At 45.0% G+C, this 13,873-nt stretch overlaps 1 protein-coding gene across 2 annotated transcripts in view; it reads right to left on the reverse strand.

Annotated features, from left to right (window-relative positions):
- Nucleotides 1-407: 407 nt before the first annotated feature.
- LOC142761644 (tyrosine-protein phosphatase non-receptor type 11-like) overlaps nt 408-13,873 on the reverse strand; it is a 156,173-nt gene continuing 142,707 nt past the window's right edge. For both annotated transcript variants that reach the window (XM_075885218.1, XM_037433921.2), the window contains one exon: nt 408-3,270. In XM_075885218.1, the coding sequence (XP_075741333.1) occupies nt 3,228-3,270 (43 nt within the window). In that variant the 3' untranslated portion in view covers nt 408-3,227. The remainder of the gene's footprint in view (nt 3,271-13,873) is intronic.

Here is a 13,873-nt window from a genome sequence, read left to right on the forward strand (position 1 = left end):
TGAGAAAACGAAATGCCAGTGCTGCGTGTCCCTGGTCCTAAGGCACCAGCACGAACGAACTGATTTCCTACTACGATGCTTATGCTACACCACTTGTGTGCGTTCTGCATGCCCAAAGAGGTCTGTAGACGCGATCCTTCTAGACCGCACATCCCTCCATAAGAGACGTGCGTTATGCAGAGTGTGGACATAATTGTTGGCCTCCCGGTACTGCTCTGTGACCGTTGCGAAGAAGGCCAAAAGCATAATTTATTACAACTTGTATGCAGAAAGTTCAGGAAGCCGCTGTTCAAAAACTATGCCGTCGACTACACCGACGAAAAATGCGTGGCCAGGCTTTACCAAAGGAGGCCGTTGCACCGCGCACCTTTAATGCGGGCTGACAAAAGTGGTTTCAGTTCATCCAGTTGTTTCTTTACTTGTCATCTTTATTACTTTCTTACATTTTCCTCTTGTATATATAAAATTGCTCTGTTTTGTTTTACTACTTCAACCTTCAATATTTTGATCGGCATTGATCGCGTCGTTAGCATGGCATTCTCCTTCGAGCTCCGATTACGTTAAAACGGTGAGACACCTTTAAGACGCTCTTATTTGTGATATGCTATCATAAACAAACAGGGAAATTAGGAATTACCAAATGCGAGTGAATGATATATTGCATAAAATCAGAATTGGCTGCGCGTCATTTTCACATAGGAGTCAGGCAAAGAGAGACTGTGCGAGAGGGTAATAACCTGATGCCACCACGTGGTGACTTGGAGAAACAGACCGCCAGGCGCGGAGCAATGGGAACTGGCATGAAGCAACAGGCAAAGAAAAAATAGAGGAGGCACTGCATTATTCCATGATTTCAGGGCGACTTTGTGATACTGAGCTTGCTAGGAGAATTCTTATACTATGGCAACAAATCTTGGCACCTGCTCAAGCTGTAGCACACGCAGCGTGTTTGGGCCAATATCTTGCATGTTTTCGCTTATTACAATTAACTTTAGTAAGACATATGCAGTGACGGAAGTGCCTTCTTAGTTTTGAAGCAGATATTACATTTACCATAAATTAATCGGAGTTCAGCGCATTGTCTAAGCATTTCGTAAATATCATTATTTCTGACTAAATATATTTAACAGACAACAATCAATGTGAATTTCATGTACTAAACAATGGCAGGTTGTCAAAAATGTGCTGTGAAATGAGCTATAATTCAAAATACTAGTATTTGCTGAAGAAATCAAATCAAACCGGAAAAGCTGAGTGCCACGTTTTAGAAGTAACCACAGCACTATGTAACTGTTGCCAAATAGATAATTGGTATGAGACAAGAGCCAGTACTGCTAATTTTGCCATATTAACCTGCATATCTAGCTGAGAAAAAACAGCCAAATGAGTCATTTGCTTTTCACATAAATGAGATTAGACCCGACAATGGCGCACACTAGTAGCACACTGGTTCGTTTCAGTTTCTTTAGAACTTGTGAGTTGGTTAAACAGTTGGTCATCCTCCTCCCCAAAGTGTCATCCTGAAGCAATTACTAAAAAAATGCTGTTTAGAGCAGCGATTTTCTTTTGGAGCAGTTTGAAGCAATTGGAGCAGCCCTTCCATAGTTTTATTATCTACACCTAAGAGTATCGAAAACCGCAGCTGCTTTACTGCTAATGCAGATTTCAGTATGCAATACAGTTAAAACTCAATCTACCAAAACAAACTTTTGGAATTTACCAATGTAACGAACAAATTTCCATTCTCCAACAGGTAGCCGTAGGGTGCAATGTTGTTACTGACTTGGATCAGTGAAGCTATCATAAAACTCAACTCAATTCAATGAGTTAATCTTGGATTAAGTAAAAACTGCACTGATCTCTTAATTTCGACACAGATGGGTTTCTCTTCGGGCGCACTCTGTAACCTTATTGCATCTAGTGAGATGTTTAATTAAACACACCATTGGCTTTGGCGTCCCGTGTTGATATCACAGATCTCCAAAATAATGGCGTCATTAAAACTCCACGTGATTACATCACATGACATCATAGCTTCGTCAAACCACGTGAGGTGCAGAAAGCTTTTGAAGAGCCGGAAAGAAAGCCTTCAAGTTGTGTGAAGTGAATGCACCAGGAGTTCTTTTTTTTAATTACTATACGAAGCTCTGCACATGCCTACATAGAAACTTACGCAGCAGTCGACCGAATGGCTCTGGGGGGTTCGTTGCTCCTGCAACATAAACATGGTGGTTGATTTTGCTATTTAATAGTGAAAGCAGCAGCCCATCTCCTTCCAATATTTTTGCTTGGCCCCTTCTCCTGGACTTTGTATATCGGCAACTAGTCATGGCTTCATGTGTGACACTCGCCTGCAACGCCTCATGACATGGCTTCCCATGTGAACCTTTCAGACGAGCAGGTGTGTATTAGTGGCGAATAAAATGCTGATTTCGGGTGGCAACGTTATGTCAGATTTTTCAAGAAAATCTTTTTCTGAATGTTCCGATACCCAAGTTAACAAAAGAAAGTGTGGTCTTCACTTGTCTAGTTTCAAGTGTTTCAAAATGCCCTTGGAACAACAAGTGTGTTTGAAAAATGGTAACAAGTTCACTCATGTTCGTCAGCATTGCAAGCCCACCATCAATTTGCATGCTGCTGGCCGTTCTATCGAAAGCTGTGAGGGAGGCAAGCTGTCCTAAAGCAGTGCAATCAAGTTCATCAAGCTTCTGCACCAGCATGTAGATGCCACTTTCATTAACGAGTTGAACAGTAATCAGCATCAATATTGATTTGTACTTATACAAACAAAGGTGCATCACACAAGGAGGCCATAGTCCCACTATCACATTGGTTTGCAAATTAAGCAGAAGAGGCCTTGTGTACAATGCAGACTCAAAGGGACACTAAAGTGAAATGGTAAATTACCAATAAATGATACTTTGAAAACTGTAGTGTAATTTCACCACCATAGGTTCACTAATAGATAATACAGAAGGTTTCACTTTTAAATTTCCCGCTGAAATCTCGCATAATGATGGATGTCAAAGTGCTTTTTTTGCATTTGAGCACAATGAAATGTGAAGTCTCTGGCTTCAGCAGAAGACAATTTTTACTGATCAGGAACTATGTCTGTGACATTAAATTGCCCTGCTTACCCTCTAAAAGCTTGGTATTTTGAAAGGGTCTTTCTCTCTAGTGTCCCTTTAAGTGGCAGCGGCTGGATGGAAGGGCAGACACTAGTGTCATCATCCATGGTGCTCCTTGTGGCCAGAACTATGGAAATAAATGCTGGAAAGAAACAAAATCATCTCTCTTTCATTGTGAATGAATATTTCTTGCAGTGAAAAGAAGGCAATGTACAGGAAATAATAACAGCTACGGCAAGCTGGAGCCACAGCAACCCAGTGCGCACAACTTTTTTAGGTACGTTCAACCAAACTTCAGTCACATGTTTGAGCATTCAGTTCAGACAAGTCAGAAAAATCCTACAATTCAAACAATCGTATTATCTTCAGATATCTCATTTACGGCACACAAGAACCTTACCCCAACTGTGCCCCTGTAAAATCTCACAGCAGCGATTCATAAAGGAAACTCGGCAAATAGTTTCAAAATTCAACAACGCCCAAGAAATAACTACTTCCGTACATAAGTGTGCACAAGGAAAGGCTGAGGCATCTGAGTGGGTGAGGAGTACTGAAACACAGGATGTAATCATAAATGGGCAAACGAATGGAAAAGCATCTCATCTGGAACATAGGACAGATAACTTAAGATGATTTACCGGGCAACAAGGTGACGGTCACAGCGGCCACAAATGAAACAAACCTATTGAATTTTGTTGATGTCACACATTCTCTATAAAGTGTACTCTAATAATAGGCATTTTATACATTGAAAAATTCCATGAAATTCGGCTCTTTAGATTATGTAAGTACCTAACATTTGTGGGGGTGCTGACACCCCCAGTAAAGTTGTTCGCACTGCGTGGCGCACGTGTCTCGCCCAAAAGCCGTATATCGGGTTACAACTACTGGGCAGTAGGTGGCATTGTGTTCGCGTTGATGACCACTATCATCATCATGGTGTAGCGCAAACGGTGACCCCTGGCGGAAGGCAAGCCTTGGTGGTGGGCGAGAGTTTGAGTGAGCCTCTTTTGCGCGTGGCAGTTGCCGCGAACAGTTGTCTCTAGCGTGGGTCCCCGGTGCGTGGCACCGCGGGCTGCGCGTCGGGGGCCCTCGTGGTAAGTCAATCGCTGGCAACGCCACCCTGGGTGTGTTATTGTGTTCGTCATGTTATTGTATTTGTCATGGAGTGTATGGTAATATTGCATACGAATGTCCTAGTGTGTTGATAATGGTTGATGTATAGATTCGGCGAACGATATCGTCGTTCAAAATTAGTTAAATAAATGTGTGTATTGTTTGGTTTGTACCGACCGTGTCAACTGTGTCTGTTCTCTCCAAGAGCGTGGTGGTGTCAGTCACCACCTCGAGACACCACACATTTACAATGCTTTGAGTGTGAGCCGTATGCTGTAGCATGCAGTGTGAAAAAGTATCTGTACTCCTGTGCCTAAGGTTATTGCCCATTATAAGAGACACTGATGTAAAAGACAAATAAGTATACGAGACACCAGTGTGGCTATATTGAAATAGGGGTTGATATAAAATACGGCTCCCCAGTGCATGTCTCTTACAAATGGGTTCAACTGTATTGCCAAAACCGGGGCATATGAAAGGCAGAGAGTGCAGTACAAGCATGGGAGGGACTGGTATCTACGATTGTTTGCTTTAGCCATGAACAAATGAGGGTTCGATGCGGCAAGCGAAGTGCAAGAGCTTCAGCCTGCTTCCATTATGAGCAAGTGAGAGAGCAAATGCAGAGCACCATTTCAGCTGCTATGATGCATTTCAGCCCAATTTGCAAATTAAGTCATTTCAAGGTGCATAATATATTAGTGCAAGCAACTGGTGAAAGAAAGTGTTCTGTGCTTCATGTTAAGTAATCGTCAATTTTTCTTTCTCAGCTGGAATTAGCCAGGGATATCTGATAGTACTACCACAAAGGTGATGACAACTGGCTGCCACATTATGACATGAATGCTTCGAGGCCTCAGTTTCATTACACCAGTTATTATCTTCTGAAGCCCATTCCAACAAGTGGGAGGATGCAAGTACAAGGTGTGGCACATATTTAAAGGAGTACTGGCACAAATTTTAAAAATTTTCAAACTTGTTCGAAATAAAAGTACTGGCATCAAAAAACTTAAAACAAATAATGTGGTGCAGGGGAACGCATCAAATGTACTTTTATTACCAGTACCATAAAAAAAAGACACTTTCGGTTTTGATATGGAGGGGGTGGCTTTTCAGTGATGTGGCGGCGTACTAGCAGCAAACCTGTCTGCTCGTGGTGCACGTAAACAACGATGAGTGAATTGTTGTCCAGAAACCTGATTCCTGTGGATTCAGGCACTATCGTCACTCGTCAAGATAATGTCCAGTGTAGATACTCGAAAACTTTAAAACTTAAATAAAATATTTTATACGCCTGTGTACACCAAGGTAACAAAAAATGTCATTTTTTACAATGTCACCAAATCGTGTCAGTACTCCTTTACAATAAACGCCATGAAACCCTTGCTTCAGCTAACTGCATCACACCTTATATACAGGGGCATCTTTGGGTTTCACTGGTGCCATCTATAGAAGCAGTTCACTCGAATTTGTGTGAGCGGACCTGACCAGGGAGACAGGTCACCGATCCTGCTCGTCTGAAAAAGAAACACCGGTTCTTGCTTCAAAGCATGCTTGCCAAATGACGCAACAAATGAAGAAAGGCTAAAGTCCTGGAATGGAAAAAGTGTCGCGAGCATCTAGCCCACTGCCATACTAGGACAACGGAGGCTGCAGCAGCATGGTGTTCATTTTAAAGGCCAACTCCGGCGACTTTTTGACCATGTGAAAGAAATGATGTTTCTATGTTCCTGAGACACTCTTGTCACGAGCCCAATAGCTGAAATGCTCAGAAAATTTGAAAATAATTTTTAATAAGCAAAAATGTGCAATACCAAAATCCCACTGAGCACCCTGTCTGCATATGACACACTATTTGGTAGAGCCGGAGGCCGTATACTAGTTCCGCCAGTGCGGAGTACGAAAACTGTGAAAGCCAGTCCAGTAAAGCACCGGCCAAACACCACAGAGGAAAGAAGAAAGCATTCGCGTGCTACACTTGTGCCAAACATCGCCGCCGTCGCCTAGTGGACAGCGCAATAAACGCTGTAGCGGTCAAAGTAGCAATGCCATCGGCTGCGTCACTTCCGTTGACATGCCAAACATGACGTCACACAGACAGTGTTGCCAACAATTCTGGCAAGTGAAGTGAGCTTTTTGAGGAAATCTTTAAAATTCATTTGCAAACGATAAATGCATCACTCAAACCTGTGATTTGGCATAAAGTACAAAAATGTGCAACGGAACATACCCAGCGAATTTCATGGAGATTCATTGACCCCGAAAAATCGCCGGAGTTGGCCTTTAATTAAGTGGAATAATGCATGTTCTTGCAGCCTTGAATGAAGCGTGCTATCATTGTGCTTAGGCAGGAAAGGGTGGCAGTTGCCTACACATGCATGCATACTAGTGTGATGAAAGAAATGAAAACTGCTCGGTAAATTCATGTACCACCGCCTATCTGTTGACCCCACTAGCATGACGCAACCAAGAATGATTCCAACGTAGGTGAAGGTGTGGTGAAAACAAATGCAAAACAGCGGAGTGTATGGGTGTCACACTTCTATTCATCGCCTCTGTGTGCGCTAGAATACGTGATAAGTGGTCACGCAGAAAGATGTAATACAATGAATACCCATCCAATATTTATTTTCAAAACTTTTGCCACAGCTCTGCTCATACCCATGCTATAGGAGCCGCATTTATTGTTGGTTCATTTTCCTTGTGGCAGCCCTTTATAAAGAAACATTTACAACATCAGAGCAGCTGTTTCGTGAAGCTAATAAAAGAGGACTGAAGCTGACACTCCACCAACAAACACCTCTAGCAACTCAATAAATAATGTCAACCATTCACTTTCAGGAGCTTTAAAAATAGGTGCTGCAACCACAAGCACAGCCCTCAACCATTCTTTGACATGTTCACAGACTTGTTGACAATGAAGCGTCAGAACAGTACCGTAAGGTTTCTTAATATTTTTTAAATACATGCTACAAAAAAATCGCCATGCGAAACCACTGTGTGTTGGCATCCAGAAGATACTAGCAAGATGAGTGAGCAGAAACAAACTCTCTATTTTTCTTGTTCTAGTGACAGATTCAAAGAGCAGTGACATCAAACTAGAGATGTGGCATTCATTCAAATGCTCAGAATGCATTAGTAATCATTAGTGAAGTATCAACGGTGTCTGTTTTGTAAATGTTATTCCATTTCAAGTATGTCCAAACGCTCGATGGCGCAATGCGCCATGCAACATCAACAACATTGTGACGAAAGTATTTTGACGTGTTCAGCGAATTTCTACCTCAGGCGCTGAGTGAGTCAACAATTTAAGTGTGGTCATCACGGTGCCTACTCTGCCTGGCAAAGGCTTCCCTTGTTTTGCATTTCTTGGTTTGTGCAGTGCATTTGTGCGAGTCCTATACTTTCGTTGTGCTACTTCAAATGATTTGTTCGCGAGCGTGAGTGCGATTATTCGAAGCTACGTTCACCTCGAACACCCATGCATGCATCTCCAGCTGCCTCTTTCAGAATCACTGCTCTGAAGAGGATCAAATCGAAAATGGTTTGCCAAGCAGTGTATCCATATTCTTCAGATCGCCACTTGTGGATGCTGATGACGGTGGCAACAACGACAGAGGTAGCGAAGGCATGCTTACATGTGCGTGCAGAGCAGACAAAATGTCAGCTGAAACTCGTGTCACCATTTCCTGTGGTCATGTGATCAGATGGGGTGTGTCCATAGGAGCTGTCCGCTTGGCAGTGCTCAAAATTGGTGGGCTTTGCACCAGTTTTGAATTCAGTTCGACACTGGCAATACTATCCCTCTGTTGCATAGTCAGTGCCGAATTCTTACTAAGGGATTGATAACTACATGTTAACGCGACATGCCCAAAAGTTGATGTCACTGCTCCTTTTAAAAAGCGGTAGAAGAGGAGAGACGCTGTCCTTGAGAAAAATGGAAGCTGCTCTTCTACGAACCATTGTGCTTTGCAGCGTCTGCTTGCCTACCTATTTTAACATCTGCTCCGCACACACCATTTCTTAACACCGTTGCTGTGGGTTACCTCCAGTCGACATGTGTGCTCACGAGAGCAGGTGGCTGAATGAGTTTCGTGTGCCTTGACAAATGGCGCTATGCGTTATGACAAGCACAAGAGAAGGAGAAAGCCTGTGCATGAACAGCGGCAGCAGAGGGAGTGAGCAAAGGAAACAAGCGGTGGTGGACTCTGACGCAGAATGGCAGATGCTGGCCAACACATCTGCCGCAGCCGTTAAGAGGTCAGGAAGACAAGCAATCAAATCACCTCAGTTCACAGCCTTACAAGTCAAATGCTGCCACAACGAAGAGTTTCGTGGAGTGCTCCCTTTCTTCTCTTGAGCATGCTCGAAGCTTACACAGGGAGAGGGCAGGAAGCAGTTATGCACACCTTGAGTGCTCAAGACCAGACGCAATCAGTCTCTCCCCTTGCTATTTTAGTTAGTGGGTGTGGCTTACTGTGTAATGTTAGCAGACTATGGAGCATGGCGCTGGCATGTAGCAGCACTCCTTGGTAAGAAGTGCATCTAATCCAAATTCTGCTTTTGATTTATGTTGGCTATAGGCAAATAGCATGCTAAACAGTAGGCGCTGGCAGTGCCAAAGAAAGTGAGCAACAGCCTTTGCATGAAAAGGGCGCCTGAGAAAATAGCAACTTAGTTCTGTGCCTCTAAACTCACTGTAAAATGCATGTTGAGAAGATACAGCTGAGCTGTTAATAACAGTGCCACAGGATGTGTTTTCTAACAAAACCCTATGACTGAATGCAGGAACAGCGCAACCTACAAGTAGTTACTACTTCGTAACTACGGAAGCGAAAAAACTATGAAAGCGGTTTTTAAAAGTCAGCGCTCTTTTCTGTCCTTGTTTTTCGCTTCCGTAGTTACGAAGTAACTACTTGTAGGTTGCGCTGTTCCTGCATTCAGTTATGTCCTACCAACTTGCCCAAGCTTCCACGCTTCAAAACCCTATGACTTCTAAAAATTTATTAACGAAACTTGAAGTGAGGACAACAAAGGTGTTGAACTAACGTAACGCAGACAATGGAAAGAAAAGAAGAGAGACGAAAGAAACCCTCGTGGTACAAAAATTTTGGGAGTGCAGAAGCAGCGCGTGCGGAAGAAGAGCGGCGGAAGAAGCGGCTATGTGGACAAGAAATCCCGGTTCTGGTGCACGCCTGGTGCCTCTAAGCCTGTGGCTCTTAATGGTTGGCATAAGTTCTCGGGCAGCCCAACAGTGCACCTGACGACAACTGTTCACGACATACCACTTGACTACTCCGGCGGAACATCGAATCCCCCCTGAACGGCGTCGCGTCTGGTACACTCCTGGTTTCCCTGGCCTGTGCCAACGGCGATGTGCGCCTCCCGACTTTTTATGTGAACTGATACTTGATTTGATACCTATTGGTACATATCCACTTATGGTGTATTATGTCAATTTCTTGTCTATTTACTTGCTTGTCGATATTTATTATATTGTAAGGACTCGGCAACATAGACATGGCGATGATATAACGAAAATGACTTTAATAAGCAGCAGCTAGGGCGTCAACACAGCCATGGTGCATGCGTGCACCTAGGAACAACTACGAAACAGCATCATGACTAGGTCAACTTGTAGCACAAGGCTGCCAGATTATGTGCAGGCCAAAATACGACTTCTCTTTTTTTGTAAAATGCTCGAATGACATTTTATATCACATCCCACTCCGTTTTTTTTTTTATGTCTCAAAATCTTGCAGCCGCCAACACATCTATATGGTCCGCGAATCCTGAAACACTGTGGTTTTTCTTTTTAAGGTTCTTCATCTTGTTCTAAAGCTTGGCCTGTTGGCATACCTTGATGTTGTCCCGACGTTTCTGCTGGCACTCTATCTCGCGTTGCTTGACGTTCTCAGTGCTTGAATCCCACCTTCAGTGGCGCCTTCCTTAAAATATGGTCACTTCTAACCTGTTCTTCCTTCTCCTGAGCCCCTTTCACATTCCTTAAGGTGCTTCACCTCCTGTTGACCTCCTTTTCGGCCTTATCTGCACTAGTAGATGGGTCAGTCAATTCAAGCTGACTGTAGATGACGTAGCTGTCACGGTAGAAGGCAACTGCACACTGTGGTGCCTTTCCTGCTTTCCTGGTGCTCAATGCGGCTAGGCCTTCTTGACTCATCTTGTGTCGCTTATTCTGAGTTGGCTTAGCAGCTGGCTTGGTGGCTTGTTTGTCGTTCTTGCACTTACGTTCTGCAGGTCTTTTACTTCGGAGAGCCTCGATCCCATGGCTGAGACGCTGTTGAAGCTCATCCAGAGAGCTGACAAGTTCCCATGTTGCTGAGTGCATGCTTGCCTTGGCGTCCTGTTAATTCTTTGTTTTTAATTCCTTGGCCTGCAGCAGCTGGCTTGCTGTCTAGTACAGTCTCTGTTCTAGCTGTGCCATCATGGTGACCAAGCCTTTTGCATTAAATACTTGACATTGGCCCTCCATGAAATCGTGATCCTTTTTGCAACATCTACTTAGTTGATGTGCATATGCTAATGCATCTGGCAAAAGGTCGGTAGAATGCTCAGTCCCTTTGCAGAGTGCCTTAAATCATAACAGGCTAATGCGAAACGTTAACTTCTTGCTGCTGTGGGCCTACGTGAGCACAACGTAGCTATGGTACGTGGCATGTCCACCGTAGCATACGTCATGCAAAGTGTTGCGGTTCATGCGGCTTCAGCTCAGGCAACTCTTCATTCTGGTCGATGGGTAAGCATGGGGTTTGGGAGTTATCCGGCAGCGGCAAAAACTGCGAAGAACTTTTAGAAGACGTAGCTGGTGTAAGAGAAAACGTTGGGCTACTACACAAGATAACAGCGTTTGACATTCTTGGTAGCAGCTTGTCCAGGCATCGCATGACAACACCCTTGCTAGGATGGTGAATTTCTGATGGATGAGGTGGCCGGACAAAGAGCTAAGTGTGAGTGGCTTCAAACCAGTCTTCCCCAGGATTAAAAGCAAGGGGTTTCTAGCCAGAACTAGAACCTCAAGCACTGCAGAAATAGGCCCCAGCATGATGCGAGTATATAATATACCGATTGGCATGAAGACACCGCCACCTACAACAGATATAAGAGGCTAGCAAAAGTATCGTGTACTTGGAACAACTGTCTGGAAACACATTAACAGGCCCTACAATTGGAATGTCGGCTTGAGTTACGGCACACTGCATAAGTGCAAATGGTTCTAGGTTGAGAATTGGCCGAAGTCTCGTCTGGTCATGAAGTAACCGCATTGTATACAGAAACAGACAGGACGCCGTCCAAGAGGGTGTCAAAAATATAATAAAACATTTTAGCTTTCACACAGAAGCCTTATTCACTAAGCTGAGAGGCCGAAGCTTCCAGCTTAAATCCACTAAAATAATCGCTTGAGGCATCTTGCAGACGTCAGAGGTAGATTGCCGGCGTTGCGGTTAAGCGTGTTCCTCGTTGTCTAGATAGTTAAAGATTCCAGACTCGTGCAGTTCTTTTCTTAAACGTAAGGAGGAGGCGCGTTGTCCGGGCAAGTTCGGACATGCGTCGCCATGCCCGCAGCAGACACAAGGGCCTGGCAGCAAAACCACGTTGGCCATGCCCCCAGCGCTAGAGCAAGCTGGGGAAACGAGGCCGAAGGGGAGGGCACGCTCGATTCCCACACACTCAAAGGCTGCAGGCATCACTACGGGTGGCAAGAAGGTATGAAAGCGTCACCAGGTTATTCTGGTTTTAGCTTGATATCTCCAGAACTGAGAAAGCTAATGGCCTTCAGTCTGCGAAATTTTAACCTTGTAGCTTTTTTATATTTATTTCACAAGAAAAAAAAAAATATATCGTCCTTACTTATCACGTGCCATTGGGTAGACCATGTGGTAGGTTCAGACTATTCAAAATGTATTTAGGTGTAATCTGACAACATTGGAGTGCAATCGATCGATAGTTTTCCAGAAAGGCACACTAAGTATAGAAAATTTTCAAAAAACTGATCCCGAGAAAAGTGTGCTTTTATATTTAAAACCACCCCCGGAATGTGGTCACAACATACAGCCATAATTCCCCCAAAAATACAGTTTGGTGGAAAAATTTTTGATTATGAAAATGGTAGGAAAAATATATTGGCAGAGGCAACCATTTATTGGGCCTAACAACACCGAGACAGCAACCAGCGGTTTTCGGCAGCAGCACGAGCCTCCGCCACAACTAACGTCTTCTTCGTCATTCTTAGAGCCCGTATTTGTCACTACATTGACTCCCCGGTGCGAAAGGAGCCATCCTGGCGACCTATGGCACAGACAGGACTGGTGGGTCGTAGTGAGGTTTTAGACGCTCGACGTGCACAGTCTCGCGCCCGCGGCGTCGTTGATCTGTAGGTGGCTGAATAGGTTCAACTATGTAGTTGACTGGTGAAGTCTGGCGCAGGATCCGGTACGGACCGTCATACTTGGGTATGAACTTTGAGCAAAGGCCTGGGGCAGATGATGGCACGCGGAGCCACACGATTGCCCCAGGCGCGTATGATGAAGGGGATGAGCGTCGGTCATGCGAGTGCTTCTGGCGAGCCTGATCGTGTGTTGTTAGCGAACGTGCTAGCTGCCGACATTCTTCGGCATATGTGGTGGCTTCGGCCAAAGTTGTCGATTCTGAAGGGTATGGGCAGTATAGAAGGATAGATTCCAAGAACGTTGAAGGTTCCCGACCAAAAAGAAGGAAGAATGGGGAGAATCCAGTTGTCGATTGAATTGCGCTATTGTAAGCGTAAGTAACGAATGGCAGTGTGCGGTCCCAGTTAGTATGGTCATCAGAAACATACATGGAGAGCATGTCACCCAGCGTGCGATTAAATCGCTCAGTCATCCCGTTGGTTTGGGGGTGGTATGCGGTCGTTGTTCGGTGCACGATGTTACATTCGCGTAGGAGGGCTTCTACAGCTCCCGACAAGAAAGAACGCTTACGGTCACTGAGAAGCTCGCGGGGTGCACCATGCCGAAGGACGAGGTTGTGCAGAATGACCAGGCCGACTTCACGCGCAGTGGCCTCGGGAAGCGCCGAAGTTTCGGCGTAACGCGTAAGGTGGTCTACGACAACGATGACCCAGAGGTTTCCATTTGGTCTGTATGATAGGGGACCGTACAAGTCGATTCCGATGCGGCTGAAAGGCCGAGAGGGACAAGGCAGTGGCTGGAGTGGCCCTGCAGATGTGCGATGGGAGCTCTTCCGGCGTTGGCACAAGGAACATGAACGGACGTACTGTCTAACAAAGCGGTACATTCCGCGCCAGTAATATCGAATTCGTAGGCGAGCATACGTCTTCACTACACCTGCGTGGGCGCATTGCGGATCCGCGTGGAAGGAGGCACAGACGTCAGAACGTAGGTGGCGAGGTATTACCAGCAACCATTTGCGGCCATCAAATAGGTAGTTTCGCCGGTACAGAAGACCGTCTTGGATGGTAAAAAGGCGAGCAGTTCGTCGAAGTAAACGGTTGTCGGTAAGTGGAGACGTCTGAGACAGGTACTCTAAGAGAGACGCTATCCATGGATCCTGGCGTTGCTCAGCGGACACGTCAGTCTGTTCAAGTGAAGAACATTCGCAGCTGGAAACAGACG

Source organism: Rhipicephalus microplus, unplaced genomic scaffold (assembly GCF_043290135.1).
Source record: "Rhipicephalus microplus isolate Deutch F79 unplaced genomic scaffold, USDA_Rmic scaffold_90, whole genome shotgun sequence".
In the NCBI taxonomy this organism is placed as follows: Eukaryota; Metazoa; Arthropoda; class Arachnida; order Ixodida; family Ixodidae; genus Rhipicephalus; species Rhipicephalus microplus.